At 36.7% G+C, this 20080-nt stretch overlaps 2 protein-coding genes across 9 annotated transcripts in view; one reads left to right on the top strand and one right to left on the bottom strand.

Moving 5' to 3' along the window:
* The window catches only part of LOC110466106 (coiled-coil and C2 domain-containing protein 2A-like), a 45993-nt gene extending 38578 nt beyond the window's left edge, over nt 1-7415 (top strand). For all 6 annotated transcript variants that reach the window (XM_021522420.1, XM_021522421.1, XM_021522419.1 and 3 more), the window contains 10 exons: nt 656-754; nt 1161-1334; nt 1919-2116; nt 2655-2744; nt 3215-3311; nt 4719-4870; nt 5227-5346; nt 5601-5761; nt 6291-6366; nt 6696-7415. In XM_021522420.1, the coding sequence (XP_021378095.1) occupies nt 656-754; nt 1161-1334; nt 1919-2116; nt 2655-2744; nt 3215-3311; nt 4719-4870; nt 5227-5346; nt 5601-5761; nt 6291-6366; nt 6696-6884 (1356 nt within the window). In that variant the 3' untranslated portion in view covers nt 6885-7415. The remainder of the gene's footprint in view (nt 1-655; nt 755-1160; nt 1335-1918; nt 2117-2654; nt 2745-3214; nt 3312-4718; nt 4871-5226; nt 5347-5600; nt 5762-6290; nt 6367-6695) is intronic.
* A 150-nt stretch (nt 7416-7565) lies between these two features.
* On the bottom strand, nt 7566-19957 carry LOC110466107. 3 transcript variants are annotated; one of them, XM_021522423.1, is made up of 9 exons: nt 19034-19957; nt 17879-18008; nt 16556-16971; nt 16046-16182; nt 11543-11709; nt 11069-11188; nt 10717-10863; nt 8856-9242; nt 7566-8825 (listed from the first exon to the last, which is right to left on the bottom strand). In XM_021522423.1, the coding sequence occupies exons 1-9, from the start codon at nt 19115-19117 to the stop codon at nt 7963-7965; spliced, it is 2451 nt and encodes an 816-aa protein (XP_021378098.1). In that variant the 5' UTR covers nt 19118-19957; the 3' UTR covers nt 7566-7962. The 3 variants fall into 3 exon arrangements, with proteins under 3 accessions (XP_021378098.1, XP_021378097.1, XP_021378100.1); XM_021522422.1 differs by having other exon boundaries at nt 7566-9242; XM_021522425.1 differs by lacking the exon at nt 17879-18008 and having other exon boundaries at nt 7566-9242.
* Between the last annotated feature and the right edge of the window lie 123 nt (nt 19958-20080).

Raw genomic sequence — 20080 nt, 5'->3', positions numbered from 1 at the left:
TGGCTACTGTAGGGGATCTGTAATGTGATACCATGACATTGAATCAGAGGAACAGTAAGTTTGGCCCTGGCTACTGTAGGGTATCTGTGATGTGATACCATGACATTGAATCAGAGGAACAGTAAGTTTGGCCCTGGCTATCCTAGCAACAGTAAGTTTGGCCTTGGCTACTGTAGGTGATCTGTGATGTGATACCATGACATTGAATCCTAACAACAGTAAGTTTGGCCCTGGCTACTGTAGGGTATCTGTTATGTGATACCATGACATTGAATCAGAGGAACAGTAAGTTTGACCCTGGCTACTGGAGGGGATCTGTAATGTGATACCATGACATTGAATCCTAACAACAGTAAGTTTGGCCCTGGCTACTGTAGGGTATCTGTGATGTGATACCATGACATTGAATCAGAGGAACAGTAGGTTTGGCCCTGGCTATCCTAGCAACAGTAAGTTTGGCCTTGGCTACTCTAGGTGATCAGTGATGTGATACCATGAAATTGAATCCTAACAACAGTAAGTTTGGCCCTGGCTACTGTAGGTGATCTGTGATGTGATACCATGAAACTGAATCCTAACAACAGTAAGTTTGGCCTTGGCTACTGTAGGTGATCTGTGATACCCTGTCAATATACGAATGTTGTTGTTTTTGTAGGATGACAGGAACAGAGGCACAACGCTCCACCAGAGGATAGAGAAACGCTGGCTGGGTGATCTCACCATACCCTTCTCAACAATCTACTTCAATGGCAAGGTAACTTGACCTCTTTATTTCTCTGATTATTTGATGCTCACCTAAATATTACTTTTATTCCTTCCAAAACATGAACACCAGAAGAAACTCAGGAATTTTTCTAATTGAAGAGTATTACTGGATTAAGGAAAAAATTTAAGTTAAACTCCCATCAATATGTCAAGGTCACCTGTGCGAAACCTTTTCTGATCCATCATCATAATCATTTTCCTATTATTTTTCAATTTCTTCTCAGAAACTACTGCGCAGCTGTCAGTGAAATTGTATGGATGGTGGAGATCACAGAAAGTTCTTCCTTGCTCTTCAATATATTTCTGTTAAAGCTGTTAGAGATAGTTGAGTTTTATTGCAAGATGTTTGTGTATATCATATTGCATAGCAAAGCATTGTTGTTGGTAAATTTCAGATTGAGGGTACGTTCTGTTTGAAGTCCCCACCAGTGTTGCTAGGTTACTCCCACGACCAAAATATGGGCGGTGAATCGGACATCAACATCGGAAGTAAAGAAGAGAACACCTACCTTAGCCTGTTCATCACCATAGAACCGCCCCTATCACCTGCTGAGCCAATGAAAGAGCGGGTAAACCCCTTTGTATTATAATCTTATCCTTGATTAGACCCAACCAGAAACACTGTAACATGGAATCCTGAATTTGACCATAATGAGTATCTTTTTTTCTGATCAGAGATTATAATCCAGAACCTGTTTTGGATAAAAATTCTCAGTAAGTAAAATTATTATATATAATATATATGCAAGAGGTATGTGTATCAAGGTAAGATCAACATTATTACTGGGTTAGGTACTGACAACTTTTGCTTTGTAGTCCAGAGGAGTATTTTATATTCACAAGTCCAACTGGAGAATTGTCAGCCATTTGACATGTTCAGCTCATCTAACTCTACAATAGTACAGCAAAACCTGCCTTATCTGACAACTCAGTATCATAATCTCCAGCCATTTTTGACATACAGCTGTGATACCAGTTCTGAATTTTCCAAATAAACCTATGTGCACTGACACCCTGTGTAATCTTAGCAACTTGTTAGGGCCTACATGATGTCAAATAAGACAGGTTTCACCGATAGGTTTTGTGCAGTAATTGAATGACAGAATACAATATACATGTTGATTGTTCAATAATACATTGAATTTGCTGACAGTTTTCAACGAATGAAGCAGAAGACTTGCTGCAATATGCAGAAAAATGGCAGACAGAGCTGGAAGAAAAGTTCCCCAAGAGAGAATTCAAAACATCCGTGATCAATGTCAATGGGAAATCTGTATTTATCACACGATATTTCAAGGAGCTCAAACCACCAGAGGAACTTGTGGCAGATCTGAAGAATCAAAAGGCTGATGTGAGTGGTTATCTCGGATATTATGCCATACATACTGTGTAATATAAACATTTATGTGTATACGTTTGAAGTTATCACGGATAAAATATTATATATCCTATGTCCTAATAAGAGTACCCCATCCCATTTAAGTGTCCCTCAGCCTTTTCCTAGTCAAAGAAACCCATTTTTTTGCCGTAACTGACCAACTCATTTGAAAATTTACTATCTGTTATGGATATATGTTAAACATTTTGAAGATTCTGCATCTTCTTGTCCGTCCATCCTTCTTTCCATCCTAGAAGTTTGTCCAGGGCATATCTTCTATACTATTTCACCTTGAGTAACCAGATTTGGTGTACCAGGACATCTTGGGATGACAGAGTTCAAGAATTAGGTCACTAAAACCTCACTTTGACCTATGCTTCCTGACCTAAGTGTACTGTTTATTAAATATAGAAATCATTACCGATGGGGGACTGTTGAATGCCTTGCAATACTTTGCCTTGTTCAGTTAATGACTTAAGTTTGTAACTTTAGTGTGGCTTTGTGATTGTAGGAGGTGGTGGCACACTTTGTGGCCATGATTCCGTTTGTGTCCGACTCTGTCGTGTTCCCAGGACTGTGCGACATCTGGAGTACTTGTTCGGTATGGTGTACAGTAGTGTATGGATTTATCTCAGTTCTGTGCTGTTTGTTGTTGGTGCATTATCTACTATCTGATCGTAAATATATGATTATAAATTTGTTTAGATTTTTGATTTTTTTTACGAGACATTACTATATTTTGTACATCCTCAAAAGCTGTAATGCTGATTTTGAAAAGAAAATCACGGAAAAATGAATTATCTACAAAGATGTTTTCAATGAGGACTCTCTTCAACTCAATTCCCTAAGATATATACATGTACTGTATATTTGCTGATTTCTTCAATTTAATGAATATATGAAACTTTACAAATTCTTTCATTGTTAAAAAGATATAATTGTACAAGCTCATACATTTGCTTCATATTAAGTAAAAGGATGCATTGAAAGTGAATTTGAATTGTCTACATTCCCCTTCTTTAAGAATGAAATTAGGATAAATGATAATCTGATCATCTTTTTCTCTAACAGCAATTCCTACAGATGATGGCGGGTGACGAGGAGGAACATGCTGTTTTGTTGGCCAACTACTTCATGTCAATGCAGAAGAAGACATGGCTGATCATAGGTATGGCAGGGGGTTGTATAGAAAAATAATGTTTCTGAGCTGTAATGGCTGATCATAGGTATGGCAAAGGGTTGTATACAAATGATTTTGAGCTGTTATGCCTATATGGCTGATCAGAGGTATGCAAGGGGTTGTATGAAAAAATAATGTTTCTGAGCTGTAATGGCTGATCTGAGGTAAGTAAGGGGTTGTTTACAAAATTAATGTTTCTGAGCTGTAATGGCTAATATGAGGCATATATAAGGGGTTGTATAAAAATGTTTCTCAGCTGTAGTGTCTGATCATATTTACTATAATGTATGCTAAGTTCTTTAAACCAATCTATTTGCAGTGCATTGAATGAGCATAGGTATAGAGGGAACCATTTTGTACAAATAAGGATATTAAAAGGGTCTGTGTACAAATATGTTCGCACACTAATGACTGATCATGTATAAAGGGGGCTCAAGGCAAACACTGATCACATGTATAAAGTGGGCTCAAGGCCAACACTGATCACATGTTTAAAGGGGGCTCAAGCCAAACACTGATCACTTGTATATAGGGGGCTCAAGGCAATCACTGATCACATGTATCAAGGGGGCTCAAGGCAAATACTGATCACATGTATAAAGTGGGCTCAAGGCCAACACTGATCACTTGTATATAGGGGGCTCAAGGCAAACTCTGATCACATGTATAAAGTGGGCTCAAGGCCAACACTGATCACTTGTATAACGGGGGCTCAAGGCAAACTCTGATCACATGTATAAAGGGTGCTCAAGGCAAACACAGATGACATGTATAAAGGGGGATCAAGGCAAACACTAATCCCTTGTATAAAGGGGGCCCAAGGCAAACACTGATCAGATGTATAAAGGGGGCTCTACGCAAACACTGATCACAGGTATGAAGGGGGCTCAAGGCGAACACTGATCCCATGTATAAAGGGGGATCAAGGCAAACACTAATCCCTTGTATAAAGGGGGCCCAAGGCAAACACTGACCACATGTATAAAGGGGTCTCAAGGCAAACACTAATCACATGTATAAAGTGGGCTCAAGGCAAACACTGACCACATGTATAAAGGGAGCTCAAGGCAAACACAGAGCACATGTATAAAGGAGGCTCAAGGAAAACACAGAGCTCATGTATAAAGGGGGATCAAGGCAAACACTAATCACATGTATAAAGTGGGCTCAAGGCAAACCCTGATCACATGTATAAAGGGAGCTCAAGGCAAACACAGATGACATGTATAAAGGGGGATCAAGGCAAACACTGATCGCATGTATAAAGGGGGATCAAGGCAAACACTGATCACATCTATAAAGGGGGCTCAAAGCAAACACTGATCACTTGTATAAAGGGGGCTCAAGGCAAACAATACGACCAGTACTGGCAGCTTGACATGAACGTCGTTACAGGTACTGCTATCCCTGAGGGTCCCACAGCCTACGTGATGACAGAGGAAGGCAATGACCTCTGGATCTGGAATGCTGGGACAGGTCTTCACTACAGTGTCCACGACAACTACTGTCCCCTACAAACCGTTGGTTGTCTGGTGGATGCTGAAAATGTATGTGTTTGAATTGAATGTTAATGGGTTTTTTGGAACCACAATTATCCCTACCTGCATATCAGTGTCTAAAATAAAAAATGTTCTTTACCCACAAATCTTCAGTTTTGCTGACAAAGTCGCTCTCATGTTGTCTAATTTATTCAAAAGAGTTTGTAACTGGTTATTCTGGACCAAGGAAATGCTGATGTAAGCCATTAACCTTTACAAGTTCAGTATGATAATTAAATTAAAAGAGGGTTTCTTAAGTGAAAATATTAAAACATTTGCATCCTTGAGTCTGGGAGAGTTACTTGCCAATGACCGAGTGGTGATATAATACCTCAATCACATGATTTACATTTTTTTCCTCACAGATCTACGCAAACATACAGCAGTATGATAAGCCATCTCAGTTGAGATTTGATGTCAAATCTACCTCTGACTGGAGACCATTCTTCACACGATCCTTCAGCCGCTCACTTCCATCTATACAGGTAGGCAAAAACGCAATCGCTGATGAAAACGCTGATAATCGCAGAAACTTTCTTTGGTAGTTTTCCTTAACAGAAACTTTCTTTGGAAATTTCCAGAACAGAAACTTTGAAACTGTTTTAAAATGTATTATTCATCAGACGGTTCTATGTCATTCTTAAAATGGTCAGCTAAAACCTTGTTGAATGAAGCCGTTGGTATTCATTCAGTTGATTAGGCGAAGCTTATACTTTGTCTTCGATTTATCGTTTTAAAGCCTGAGGCCTTGCGTTACATTAACGCTGATCCAAATGGAGCACGAGACATTCAGGAGAAGATCGAGAACATGTTGAAGAACCGGATCATGGAGTGGCGATCGCGTTACATCACCCGCTGGAACAGACACTGTACTCAGATAATGAGGAAAATCTTACCAATGTAAGTTTGTCTACTCTGTGTGGCACACAAAGTTTGAAATACTTTTCCTCTGTCTGTAAAGGCAATATACATGCCAACTGAACAAAAGGCAAATTCTATTAAGTGTATAGAGTGTTTAATCTTAATTTTTTTACTCAGTTGGTGTTCAGTAGTTTATGAAATTAATAGTAACTGAAAGCAGGACAGTGTTAATATATCCATTTTAATACTGCTGTTTTGACCAGCTGCTAAGTCAATATATTTTGTAATCTACTCGTTTGTTTGTTAACATTAATCTTTTATCTTTGGAGCAGAACTTCTTACCCAACATCTTTATGAAACTTCATACTCATATGAACTTTTACCAGGAGGTGGGACCTGCTTTTGACTCTTACTTCAAGGTCAAGTTCACAGTTGAGGTCAAAGTTCAAATAACTAAAATCCTATATTAGCATCTATACCTAGAACCATGTCTTTTTCACAATACCCATTGCCTTCTTAGGATTGGCAGTGTGCATGCATTAATATTAATATTTCATCATTTTTACAGACTGGAAGATAATCTGGGAAAACCTCCAGATGCACAACATCTGTCAGAACTGGAAAAACAGTTTTCCACTTACAAGGTAAACTCTTAGCCAAGGGCTATGGAGACATTATTTGTTTCGTTACCTGTATGCAAGATGTTTTCATGTCATGAAAATTATGATTTTTTTTTAATGTAAAATGTTCATTTAAGTAAGCAATAAAGGCACCGTAATAAATAATTAACGTCGTCTTTTCTATAGAAAGACCCAACCATATTTTATGAGAAGTCTAGAACTGATCTGTTAGATAGCTATAGGCTGATCCAAATCAAATTAAATTATAAGAACTTTGTCTAAGAAATAAGTTTATATCAAATTTTGCTCTTTTATTATTATCTTTTTGGACTAAACCTAATGTTCCTTTTCAGGTGTCAGGTTTTCCCATCAACATGCCATTCACAGGTCTGGACTATATCAATGAACGAGTCTATTCCACGGGCGTGCATGCTCACGAGACCAGTGATGTAGAGTTTGCCTTGGCAGTCTACGTACATGCCTATCCCAACTCAGTGGCTTCCGTCTGGGTGTATGTGGCATCACTGATCCGCCTTAGGTAGTGGATCACGGGAGACATATCAACATTCCGTCCTGCTAAACTGTGATCAAGAAAATTATCATATCAACAGTGCATCTTTTATAATAAACTGAAAAGTTGTCTAGTTGTGGAAACCCTACATCTATACAAACTCCGAACCTGCGGATCATGTTCTCACGTGTCCGGTGTATGTCGGATTCCTCCACACTGTAAATGTTGCTCCAGAACTGGATTCTCTTACACCTGTGTAGTGAAATGTGATGTCTTCTGATTTTCTGTAGACTTTAGAAAAGCTGACACATTGGAAAACATTACAATTTACTTGGAATTCTGAGATTCACTTGGCTGGCTTGTGATTTTAAAGAAATGTTTGATCTATCTTCACTGTTTAGCATGATCTAGATAGGATGCTTCACAAGATACAATCTCTGTGATATTAAAAACTATTCAATCCACTCTGAACCAAACATTTGATACAAGAACTTCAATTTTAATGTTTTTATAAACAGCTCCAGTTTTATTTATTTTTTATTTATTATTGACCTCATTAAATGAAAACAATGTTTTTTGTAGTTCCTACAAAAAGTATGAAAAAAATTCTTGTTACATACATATAGCCTCAATATAATATGAAAATCATGTAATTTTAAAAATTATTAACAAAACATGTAAAATAAATCAAGAAATATTATCTAATTTGTTTGTTGTTTTTATTTCATTCCTTTATACATTTAATTCTCATTTCATCCAATAACACAGTAAAGAAAACATCTATCAGTGTCTATTTTAGCAAAATAAATAAACATTTAGTACCATGACTGTAGACATACAATAAACACCACCTTTTAATGTGCTTTTTGTGTGTTTAAATATCAATATATCAGCGATCCTATTCAGAATATAAGTAGGAACTATGACTCTGTACCAAATAAAGACAAGTGTTTAAGTTAAGATTATAGGCCACTATCTTAAAACAAACAAACCATGTGTGTTACTATTCAAGTGAATCGCTGTTCTCTTTACCAATATTTTCCATGGAACTCTTATTTTTAGAACTAGCTACCATCTGGACAGTCTTTAACATCAGAACTACCATCTGGTCAGTCTTTAACATCAGAACTACCATCTGGACAGTCTTTAACATCAGAACTACCATCTGGACAGTCTTTAACATCAGAACTACCATCTGGACAGTCTTTAACATCAGAACTACCATCTGGACAGTCTTTAACATCAGAACTACCATCTGGACAGTCTTTAACATCAGAACTACCATCTGGACAGTCTTTAACATCAGAACTACCATCTGGACAGTCTTTAACATCAGAACTACCATCTGGACAGTCTTTAACATCAGAACTACCATCTGGACAGTCTTTAACATCAGAACTACCATCTGGACAGTCTTTAACATCAGAACTACCATCTGGACAGTCTTTAACATCAGAACTACCATCTGGACAGTCTTTAACATCAGAACTACCATCTGGACAGTCTTTAACATCAGAACTACCATCTGGACAGTCTTTAACATCAGAACTACCATCTGGACAGTCTTTAACATCAGAACTACCATCTGGACAGTCTTTAACATCAGAACTACCATCTGGACAGTCTTTAACATCAGAACTACCATCTGGACAGTCTTTAACATCAGAACTACCATCTGGACAGTCTTTAACATCAGAACTACCATCTGGACAGTCTTTAACATCAGAACTACCATCTGGACAGTCTTTAACATCAGAACTACCATCTGGACAGTCTTTAACATCAGAACTACCATCTGGACAGTCTTTAACATCAGAACTACCATCTGGACAGTCTTTAACATCAGAACTACCATCTGGACAGTCTTTAACATTAGAACTACCATCTGGACAGTCTTTAACATTAGAACTACCATCTGGACAGTCTTTAACATTAGAACTACCATCTGGACAGTCTTTAACATTAGAACTACCATCTGGACAGTCTTTAACATTAGAACTACCATCTGGACTGCTTTCTTCTTCAGACATTTTAGCGGAGACACTAACTACTTCCTCTTTAGAGACTGAGTCTATTTGATAAGTTTTAGAATCGTTGATGTCCAGCGTCGCTGTAGAGTCCTTCACTGATGTTGTACACAGGTCAGACTCTGTATCTAGTTTCACTTGGTGTACTGTACAATGTTCATCCTCACACAGATCAGTTAAATGATCCGTCTCAGGTTGTCTGCTTTCCTCTGATTTGATGTTGCTAGTTTTATCCCCAGCCGAGTGACTTACAGCCAAACATCTATCCATGGCTGATTTAACACTCCACTGTACAAGAATATCCGCTGCTGATGTGACAGTAAACTGCTGTTCTATTGTCATTTTTGAAATTTCTCGAGGACCTAGGTAAAATAAAAATAATGTCAATCGAATTTCATTTTATTGAAAACTATTATTGTATGACTTCTTGTTCTCAAATATGAATGGTTCATCAGGGTATTTGATTCCATATGAATGGCGGAGTCTGAAAGTTTGGGTCAAGAGTGACTTGATATCTATATTATCATACAGGTACATTTTTTGTATATGGTACTTGTATCCGTGTAATACACATTAATAAAAGCAAGAAATATAGCGATGAACATAGAATACAAAGTATTACTTGTGTCAACTTTGGTGACATGATCACTGATTGCAATTTACCCATAATGAGGAAATACAAAAGGCCCAATTGGCCTGTACTTCTTATGTTATTTATTTCACATCTGCGACCTTCAGAGATAGTCACGATCAAATTTATTTGTATATGCTAAGTAATATATAAACACATTGTGAATTGTTGGAAGATTTTTAGTTATGTTACTAATCTGACCTTCAAATTTGGTCATTCATTTAGATTCCATACTTCATACTACTGTACTACTTTATACCATCAAGCTGAAAGTGTTTATTTAGGAAGGTGTTGACAAATTTGTTTCATCCCAGCATGCTACAGACCAAATATCATCACTCTAGACTTCTCTTGTTATTCAGAAAAAGTTGTTTAAAGGTTTTACAGATATGACCCCTGTAGTTTTGATAGAATCTGATAATTCCTTTAAAAGACATTTCTATAAACCATCTGCCAATGTAAAACATTGTAAGATTACCAGCCAAATTTCAAGGGAATCTGAAAATCTTTCAAAAGGTATCACACAGAAACATCTGTCAGTCAGATTACAGCAGCCTCAGTATGCATGAACTTTGCGGAGGATCCAACTTAAGCAAGAAATTGAGAAGAAAATATACAAGAGAAGTTTCACTGTGATCCAATAATCCCTTCAAAGATACGGTTCTGTATGCTGACAACATATTACCATGGAAAAAAATGTCTGTATATGTTTCCTTTTCAAGAATCATGAAAAATAAAAGTAGATATCTTATAATATTATACTTAGGTCATGGCATGGGGTCAACTAGGATAATCGACTTTTCAGTTTTCTGTAATTTTTTTCTTCTTTTTAAAAACAAAGGAAAATTGCAACCAAATTATTTTAAGAATTACTTATTACATTTCTTCATGTTATCAGTCTAGTTGTTTTACACTTGTCAAAAGAAAAAAGATACTGCTGATAGGTTTTTGTAATAAAGCTTGCTTTAAGACTCCCCATAGTAAATGATTTGCTCTTGGTAAGTATTCATTTTCACTACTGTTTTTAAACACCTTATTAACAAGAAAATCATGAACTGGGCAATAAGTTACAATGTTTAAAATATTTGCAAATAAAGTTTCCAAGAGATTTGAATTGTAAATTGATGCTATATGTTGATTAATGTCTAAATGTAAGTACATGCAGTGATCCAACTGAATTAAGTGTAAATGAAAATAATTCTCACCAAAACTTGCTTCCTGTAGTATCTTATAGTAACCAGTCACCTTGTCCTGTTTGAACATTGAGCAGAGCTGAACGGTGGTGAGTACTTGATGGCCGAAGTGTCTGTCCACTTCGTCCTCATACAGTGAAGGGTCTATCTTCTTAATACCTGCAAGGTAGTTATGATAATGACATAAGAAATAAACTGTGTAAATTTAATAATTTTCCATTGAATACCATACTAAGTATGTATTTAACAGGTACGTCAGAATACCAATATTTTTCACAAGTATGAAGTTTTGATAAAATTTATTTTCACAGTCGGCAAGTTCAAGTTCACAGATAAATACTGATATAATGTTAACGTATCTCACCTTTCTGTCTGAGTTTACGAAAGTTCTTTGACATCTTTGCTATCGTAATGTGAGGTTTAAAATCAGACCTTTTGTCTGTATTTATAATTTCATTTTCAGCAAATGAGTCATTCACCACATCTGGAATACACAATGTTAAAGACTTATTATATAATAACCACACACCCAAGCTTAAGAATACACTGACAAAGACATGATTTTGTTCATCAATCATTAATTGCCTATACCACCACATACATTTTCCCATCAGAATATGAATGTCTTATATTAAAAGCTGTTTGTAACATTTTGAGGTCAATGTGACTTTAAACTTAATTTTTTATGCTAAAACAATTCCTATAACTTCTCACTAATATTCAAATAAAACTTGTCAAAATGCTGTGTGATTTACTGAAATACACCTATCTTGATTACCGCCCCCACCACATTCCCATACTACGAACGAGATGAACCTATATCAATCACAAATATTACCAGATATATTCTGTAGTACGTCGTGCTGAGTGGGGTCAGATGGAGTGACTTTGGCGAACAGGACACTGTTCCTGAAGTGTCCCAGTCCTGCCACTCCCAACACCACCAATCGGTCCCTGTAATCTGCAGATAGTCTGGCCGCAGACACCTCCAATGCAGTCTTTGCTCTAGGTAAAAGAAAATGTAATAATTCTGAAAAAGGTGGATGGTGATTTCACAACACCACTGTCCTTCTGTACAACAAACTGGAAATAGAGACGTGGTTTTAACATTCAAAGCTAAGACATCTAATTTTTTATGCTGAAGGCTGAGATTTTCCATTTAACGTTAAGAACTGATTTATTTTTCTCTCAATGCTGTAGTAATTTTGTACCTGGTTTACTTATTGGTTGGTTGATTGATTTATTAATTGATGGATGGTGGTCAACGTCTGTATTCCACTTTGTCTCCAATGAAGAACAGCAGTGTTTTTTGAAAGACATGATTTACACCATGACCATCTTACTAATAGTCCTGCTTGTACCTGCTCTGCTGAACATAAAACAGTATCTCATTACTTTTTGGAATGTCCTATTTTTAATAATCAAAGAACAACTTTGTTCACTTCTCTTAATAGTTATGGAAACCACAACCACATTGATAAAAACATTCTTCTCCAGGGCTGTCCTGATTGTGATGGGCTTACAAATAGAAGAATACTTGATGATGTGCATATTTTTATTGGAAAATCCCGTCGTTTTAATTTTTATATGACTTAAAGCCATGATGTTAAACAAAAATATACTATATATTCTATATTTCATCCAGGAGATTCTAGTTGAGCATGACTACTGTCTATTACGTGTACTTATCATGACATTGTAAATAATTACACTCTATATGTATTAAATGAATTTATTATTTTTAATTGTAACAGTTGTTGGTAGCAGTGACCTGTGCAATATATGCACATGGACTTTTGGTCTAAGCCTGCCAATATCTGTCTATGATAGTGTATATATATGCTGAAATAAATGTATTTGTACATGTACTTGTATGTGTGTGTAAGTGTGTATGAGGTGTGTGAGATGTTTCCTTAATGAGTTACTTCCCCTTAGCTTTGTGTTAATATGAATTATTTTGTGTTAATTTTTTCATTTGCAACATGTCTAAAATATTATGTCTCCTTGTTTATTCAACTTTGGCCATTTGACGGAGAGAATTTATATAGGCTTTGCCTGTTATTCAATCCAATTGATTACGACATCTTGTCAATAAAATTTGATGAAATGAAAAGACATAAAAGTTGGGGGCACTGATAAATTCAGGCATAAACTAGAACTGTAAGCCAAAGGCTAACTAATACCCCCGCTCCTATATAAACCAGAACTGTAAGCTAAAGGCTAAGCAAGGCAAAGCATTGCAAATTAAAGCAATCCATAGTCTCCCACCAGTAATGATTTTTTTATTCACTGAGATGTACACTTATTTAAGTATATAGCTAGGTCACTGACACACTTCCTGTACTCCCTCTAAATGCCAAAACATACTTGCAAACCAAACCCTGTTAAACCAGATAAACAAGTTTTGCTGAAATCGTCCTAGTGGTCAAGGAAGAACTGTCAGGACAAAGATTTTTAACAAGGGGCCATAACTCCTTAAAAAGGGTCGAAATAAAAAATAAAACTACCCTGATGCACAACATCAGGGGGTAGTTACCATATCTGTAAACTGTCATTGAAATTGGCCCAGTAGTTTAGGAGGAAGACAAAGGTTTTTTTCAACAAAGGGCCATAACTCCTTTTAAAAGGGTCGTATTAAAAAGTACTACTTTGATGCACAACCAACTTTGATGCAGACGGACGGACGGAGAGACAGACAAGCTGATTCCAGTATACCCCCTAACTACGTTGCGGCGGATATAATAACCACAATTCTGACCCCTTTAAGTTCATGAAGCAAGGTCATATACCCCAAAGTGAAGGTAGACTGAAAACCTTGATCAGTCCCAATTAGTTTTGTATTTTCTGGATTGTAATTGCTTCCCAATTTACTATTGCAAAGAGCATTATTAAAGGAAAGAAAAATATTCATCATAATTTCCATTCTTCGCTCAACTGTGAGGATTCAATTCCTATATCTCTTGACAATTATATAACAGTTGTAGATACCTGTCTATACGATCCGGAGTAGGTAAACAAACAGGCATAACTGTAACATGTAGCTACCTGTCTATACAGTCCGGAGTAGGTAAACAAACAGGCATAACCGTAACATGTAGATACCTGTCTATACGATCCGGAGCAGGTAAACAAACAGGCATAACTGTAACGTGTAGATACCTGTCTATACAGCCTGTAGTAGGTAAACATACCTGTCTATACGGTATGTAGTAGGTAAACAAACAGGCATAACTGAAACATGTAGATACCTGTCTATACGGTCCGGAGTAGGTAAACAAACAGGCATAACTGTAACAGCTAGATACCTGTCTATACAGTCTGTAGTAGGTAAACAAACAGGCATAACTGTAGCATGTAGATACCTGTCTCTGCAGTCCGGAGTAGGTAAACATACCTTTCTATACGGTCTGTAGTAGGTAAATAAACAGGCATAACTGTAACGTGTAGATGCCTGTCTATACAGTCTGTATTAGGTAAACAAACAGGCCTAACTGTAACATGTAGATATCTGTCTATATGCTCCGGAGTAGGTAAACATACAGGCATAACTGTAACGTGGAGATACCTGTCTATACAGGCTGTAGTAGGTAAACAACCAGGCAGAGCTGTAACGTGAAGATACCTGTCTATACGATCCAGAGTAGGTAAACAAACAGGAATAACTGTAACATGTACAATGTAGATACATGTCTATACGGTCCGGAGTAGATAAACAAACAGGCATAACTGGAACATGTAGATACCTGTTTATACGGTCCAGAGTAGGTAAACAAACCGGCATAACTGTAACGTGGAGATACCTGTCTATACAGACTGTAGTAGGGAAACAAACAGGCATAACCGTAACGTGTAGATACCTGTCTGTACAGTCTGTAGTAGGTAGACAAACAGGCATAACTGAAACATGTACAATGTAGATACATGTCTATACGGTCCGGAGTAGGGAAACAAACAGGCATAACCGTAACGTGTAGATACCTGTTTATACGGTCCAGAGTAGGTAAACAAACAGGAATAACTGTAACATGTACAATGTATATACCTGTCTATTCGGTCCGGAGTTGGTAAACAAACAGGCATCACTGTAACATGTAGATATCTGTCTATATGGTCCGGAGAAAGTAAACAAACAGGCATATCTGTAACGTGTAGATACCGTAACATGTAGATACCTGTTTATACGGTCCAGAGTAGGTAAACAAACAGGAATAACTGTAACATGTACAATGTATATACCTGTCTATTCGGTCCGGAGTTGGTAAACAAACAGGCATACCTGTAACATTTAAGTACCTGTCTATGCGGTCTATAGTAGGTAAACAAACAAGCATAACTGTAACGTGTAGATAGCTGTCTATACGGTCCAGAGTAGGTAAACAAACCGGCATAACTGTAACGTGTAGATAGCTGTCTATACGGTCCAGAGTAGGTAAACAAACAGCCATAACTGTAACATGTAGATATCTGTCTATATGGTCCGGAAGTAGGTAAACAAACAGGCAGAACTGTAACATGTAGATTCCTGTCTATACAGTCTGGAGTAGGTAACCAAACAGGCATAACTGTACCATTAAGATACCTGTCTATACGGTCCAGAGTAGGTAAACAAACCGGCATAACTGTAACGTGTAGTTACCTGTCTATACGGTCGGTAGTAGGTAAACAAACAGCCATAACTGTAACATGTACAATGTATATACCTGTCTATTCGGTCCGGAGTAAATAAACAAACAGGCATAACCGTAACGTGTAGATACCTGTCTATCCGGTCCGGAGTAGGTAAACTAACAGGCATAACTGTAACAAGTAGATACCTGTCTATACGATCCAGAGTAGGTAAACAAACCGGCATAACTGTAACGTGAAGATACCTGTCTATACAGGCTGTAGTAGGTAAACAACCAGGCATAACTGTAACAGCTAGATACCTGTCTATACAGGCTGTAGTAGGTAAACAACCAGGCATAACTGTAACAAGTAGATACCTGTCTATACGATCCAGAGTAGGTAAACAAACCGGCATAACTGTAACGTGTAGATCCCTTTTTATTCAGTTTGTAGTAGGTAAACAAATAGGCATAACTGTAACATGTACAATGTATATACCTGTCTATTCGGTCCGGAGTTGGTAAACAAACAGGCATACCTGTAACATTTAAGTACCTGTCTATGCGGTCTATAGTAGGTAAACAAACAGGCCTAACTGTAACATGTAGATAACTGTCTATACGGTCCGGAGTAGATAAACAAACAGGCATAATTGTAACGTGTAGATACCTGTCTGTACAGTCTGTAGTAGGTAAACAAACAGGCATAACTGTAACATGTACAATGTAGATACCTGTCTATACGGTCCGGAGTAGGTAAACAAACAGGCATGACCGTAACATGAAGTTTCTTGACAGACACCATGGCATCCTTAAGTGGAGAACTTTGGGAAATGATTTTTTCCTGAATGTCAGCGAATCCTTTCTGGATCTTAAAAAAATCCAAGAAGAGTGTTTTGAAATATGAAAACAAAAATCTTGAATATTTGACAAACATTTAGAAATTTACAAACAGATCAAAACCATCTTATTGGGAGTATGAGTTATGGAAGCTTATAATACAGTACAAATTGTAAAATTGTAAGCACATTTTTGAAAAATCCATAAAAAAGTACTTTTCATCATACATTATCACACATTATTACACTAATAAAACAATCCAAAATTTTAAGACGTGGTAGAATTTTGTTTTTCCCTTTTGAAAGGTCCAACCAATATAGCCAGTTGATTTTCATTTTGAAAAAATGTTTCCAGGAATTTTGTTGAAACATTTTCTTTTTTCAAATTTCACTTATCTTAATTACCTTAGGATTACTGATCTGTAGGGCGATGAAGTGATCGGGTGTTTCAGCAGCCTTGCTTGCTCGTCTCTTTTTCTTTTTAGATTTACTGGGTCCATCCTCAGTATGATCTATTATCCCTCTATCCACAGGGGACTTTACCTGTTTTGACTTCCCTGGTTTCCTGGTTGAACCTTCTTTTGAACTTTGACTTTCCTCAAAGAGATTACCTAAGCCATCCTCTAGCCAATTTTCCATGCATCTGTCCTGTTTTGTTTCCGTTTCATTTACATTGCCATCAGGTATGTGTTCTTGTGACCCAGAATTTTCTTGTAAATCTTCAACAGACAACTCTCTTCTCTCTTGAGAAACTACCAGTAAGTCTTCATCTTGGCCTGGGGACTCCTTTTCACAGGTTGGTTGAGCCATGCTGCATACATCTGGAGAAGATCAAATACTCAATGAGCAGATTTATACCTCTTATGTAATAAATATAGATTTGTTGGAACCAATTAGTATTTCCCTAAAATATTTTTGAACTTCTGCAGGGAAAATTGGTTATATGGGAGAGGAGTTAATTGATTAAAGTACTTGTGTTATACAAAGTAACTTCATTTATCCACTCCGTTATAAACTTACTAGAGATTACAACGTTTTCAACAATTAATTCTTCACATGTGACGACTTTGCCTGCCAGCTCTGAACCTTCCAGTAATATATTACAAAATGAATCATTTTTTTTATTTTATTTTTTGAAGACAAAGCATCCAGATTAATGCAGTTCAGGAGCAAAGAAGATGAGTAATTCATTATGCAGTGTACAGGTGGATTTAAATTCCAAAAGGTATACACTTATACCGTTTTGAATTCTTGATTAAAAGAAATACACAGATTGTTTATTAGGTCCTCCTTATGTAACTTTTTCTGTAGCTACCAGGAACTGGCCTTACAAGGTACCCCAGGGTCATGACGCTGCCACCAAATGTATTCTATGATTGGGCACCCATCCGGCCACAGAACACATGCCATGTTGTGTAACTAGTGAGGGTGTCACAGCTAGGGTTTTACTGTAACATGGCTGAGCAAGGGTAAATTTAATAAGTAGACCATTAATTTAGGACTGTTCTGCCAGTCAAAATATTTATACAATGTTCAACTATACAGATAAATAGTAATGTATGGTATTTACAATCTGTACACACAAGCAGACAAAATACAAGCTGATGAATTTGTGGGAGGTATATAACGTATAATATATACAAGCTGATGAATTTGTACCTGGGCCAAAAGGCGCTGAACACACAAAGACATCCAGGATTTATATACTAAAATCAAACCTAAGCTTACTTGTAACAATGAACGGGCACTTCCTTTCACTGATTCTCATTGTCACCTTGGAGTGTTTCTCAGTAGTAACTGTAAATGGCCTGATCATTTTCATCATATTATAACAACAGCCTCTTCTAAAGTCACTACCCTAAAAAGTTGAAATGTACAAAGTTTTGATAGAGACATAAAATACTCTACTCACCCTTCATTACATAAAATCTCAAATATGCATCGATACCCTGTGTCTAGGATGGTTGTTACAGTACAATGCCTTGGGAAGGTTGTAGTTAGAAGCAGCCAGAGTTGTATCTCGTCTTTTCTCTCTTACCTCTTGTGAGACACTCCTCTTAAAACTGTATTGAGTGGATGGGGGGGGGGGGTGTACATATACAGGTTAGGAAATCTTAACGGGGTACATATACAGGTTAGGAAATCAAAGTTTAAACTCTCCTCTTTCTGTAAGATATGATTTTCTAACCCAACTAACTATCAAATGACACACTGTAAGCTAGATGTACTTAGTCATTTATCTCCTCTGCAATGAGCTTATGGAATGGACTAGATAATTCTTATACCTTCTAAAAATATGAAAGCATCACCTGTACCACATGTTTTACTGAAAATTTTTAATAATGATAACCAGTATCTTTTAGTTCTTTAGCACAAATTAGACATTGTAGTGGTCATAAAAGATTTCTATTTTGTGTAAAGTTATTTGTTTCTGCTGATTTGCTTATCATTGTAATGATGGTAATGAAGATGGATATCAAAGGATTTTGTTTTGTTTTTTTACAATTTTTAAATCTTAAAATAGGATTATGTAATATTCTTTTGAACATTGGTATTCAGCCAGTCCTCTACTCTCTTTTTTTTTGGGGGGGGGGGGGGGGGGCATATCGTCCATTTCAACCAAATGCTACATTAAAATATCAAAATAGTAAATTTCTGCATTCTTTAGTAAAATCAACATAACGTTTTGAACTAATTTAGTAATTAGTGGACAACTATAATTGCAACTGGAACGTTTCTCTCTTCTTTCCTTCCCTTTTCTTCTGTTTTGTATACATTTATCTATTTTAGTAAATTGTCAGAATATACCTAGTCCGTTTTTTTATTGTGATCAGTACCCGTGTCTGCATTGTGATCCTTCAATCTGCTGCATGTGTAACTTACCAGTCTCTTCCAACGTCTTTGCCTCTGTATGTGGCAGACAGCCTGTGTCCATAGTCTGTGGACGATCAGGTGCTGTTGCACCATCACTACTCAATTTCAATTTTCCGTCATATCTAGGTTATAACTACTTCGTTCATTAAATTACAACGCCCAGCAGTTTTTGTTGTTGTTGTTGTTGTAGAACACTTAGAATGATCGGAATGTAGATGTTTTGAATCTTATGATGCGAAAAAAATACGAGATGTAGATCTTTATCAGGTAGACGCTCAAACGAGGCTTTAATCTAAACATCATATAGACCTTGATGAATGTTGTATTTTCACTTTCGATTCGTTGGTTTTGTTGTCAAATAATATGGAATCGGTCGTAACTTTTCATGTTATTTATTTTTTGATATATATTCATGCATTTCAAAGATTTACATTGCGAGGCTAGTATCTTCTGATAACTGAAATATTTGCATTTGAAAATCAAGTCACATCTCCATGCAAAAACCGACACAGCTAAGGTACAGCTTAGTCCGAATTATTCTGACGTTTTATCAACCTTTTTTTTATATCGGTCTGTATAAAAAAAAGTCGATAAAACGTCAGAATAATTCGGACTAGGTACAGCTAAGGTGTGCATAGTAATTTTACACGTTTGATACGAAGGCTGGAATCTCTCGATGTCGATGTCGAAAAATCGACCCCACCTTACTTTCTTGTATCAAAAACCTCATTTCCAAACTTGATGTACAAAACAAATGCTAAGTATCGTTGAAAAGAGGGATATTTTTTCATTTAAACAAGAGGCCAAATGGGTCTGCATTGCTCACCTGATATTAATCTCACACCTAACCTTAAAAGTCATCTAAAATAAAGCTACAAGCAAAATAAATCAGTATTTATGACTACAAGTCGTTCAAATGAACCTGTTAAAAGATTTAAAAACAGTTTACCCCTGTGACCTTGAAAGTCAAACAAGGTCATTACGTTGAACAAATTGTATAGCCCTTCATCTCAGCATGCAACTTTCAAAATATCACCACCCTAGACCTTTTGTTTA

Source organism: Mizuhopecten yessoensis, unplaced genomic scaffold (assembly GCF_002113885.1).
Source record: "Mizuhopecten yessoensis strain PY_sf001 unplaced genomic scaffold, ASM211388v2 scaffold11117, whole genome shotgun sequence".
Taxonomy (NCBI): Eukaryota; Metazoa; Mollusca; class Bivalvia; order Pectinida; family Pectinidae; genus Mizuhopecten; species Mizuhopecten yessoensis.
The sequence above is the reverse complement of the archived record's forward strand: the minus strand, read 5'-3'. Positions and strand labels throughout refer to the sequence as shown.

Bases quoted from the DNA above. Each gene is read 5' to 3' on its own strand.
- LOC110466107 (XM_021522422.1), bottom strand. From the start codon at position 19,117: ATGGTGCAACAGCACCTGATCGTCCACAGACTATGGACACAGGCTGTC. The intron at 16,972-17,878 runs GTAAGCTTAGGT...GATCTTCTCCAG, and splicing joins GTGCCCGTTCATTGTTACAA to ATGTATGCAGCATGGCTCAA. The intron at 11,189-11,542 runs GTAATATTTGTG...TGTGTATTCCAG, and splicing joins CGTACTACAGAATATATCTG to ATGTGGTGAATGACTCATTT.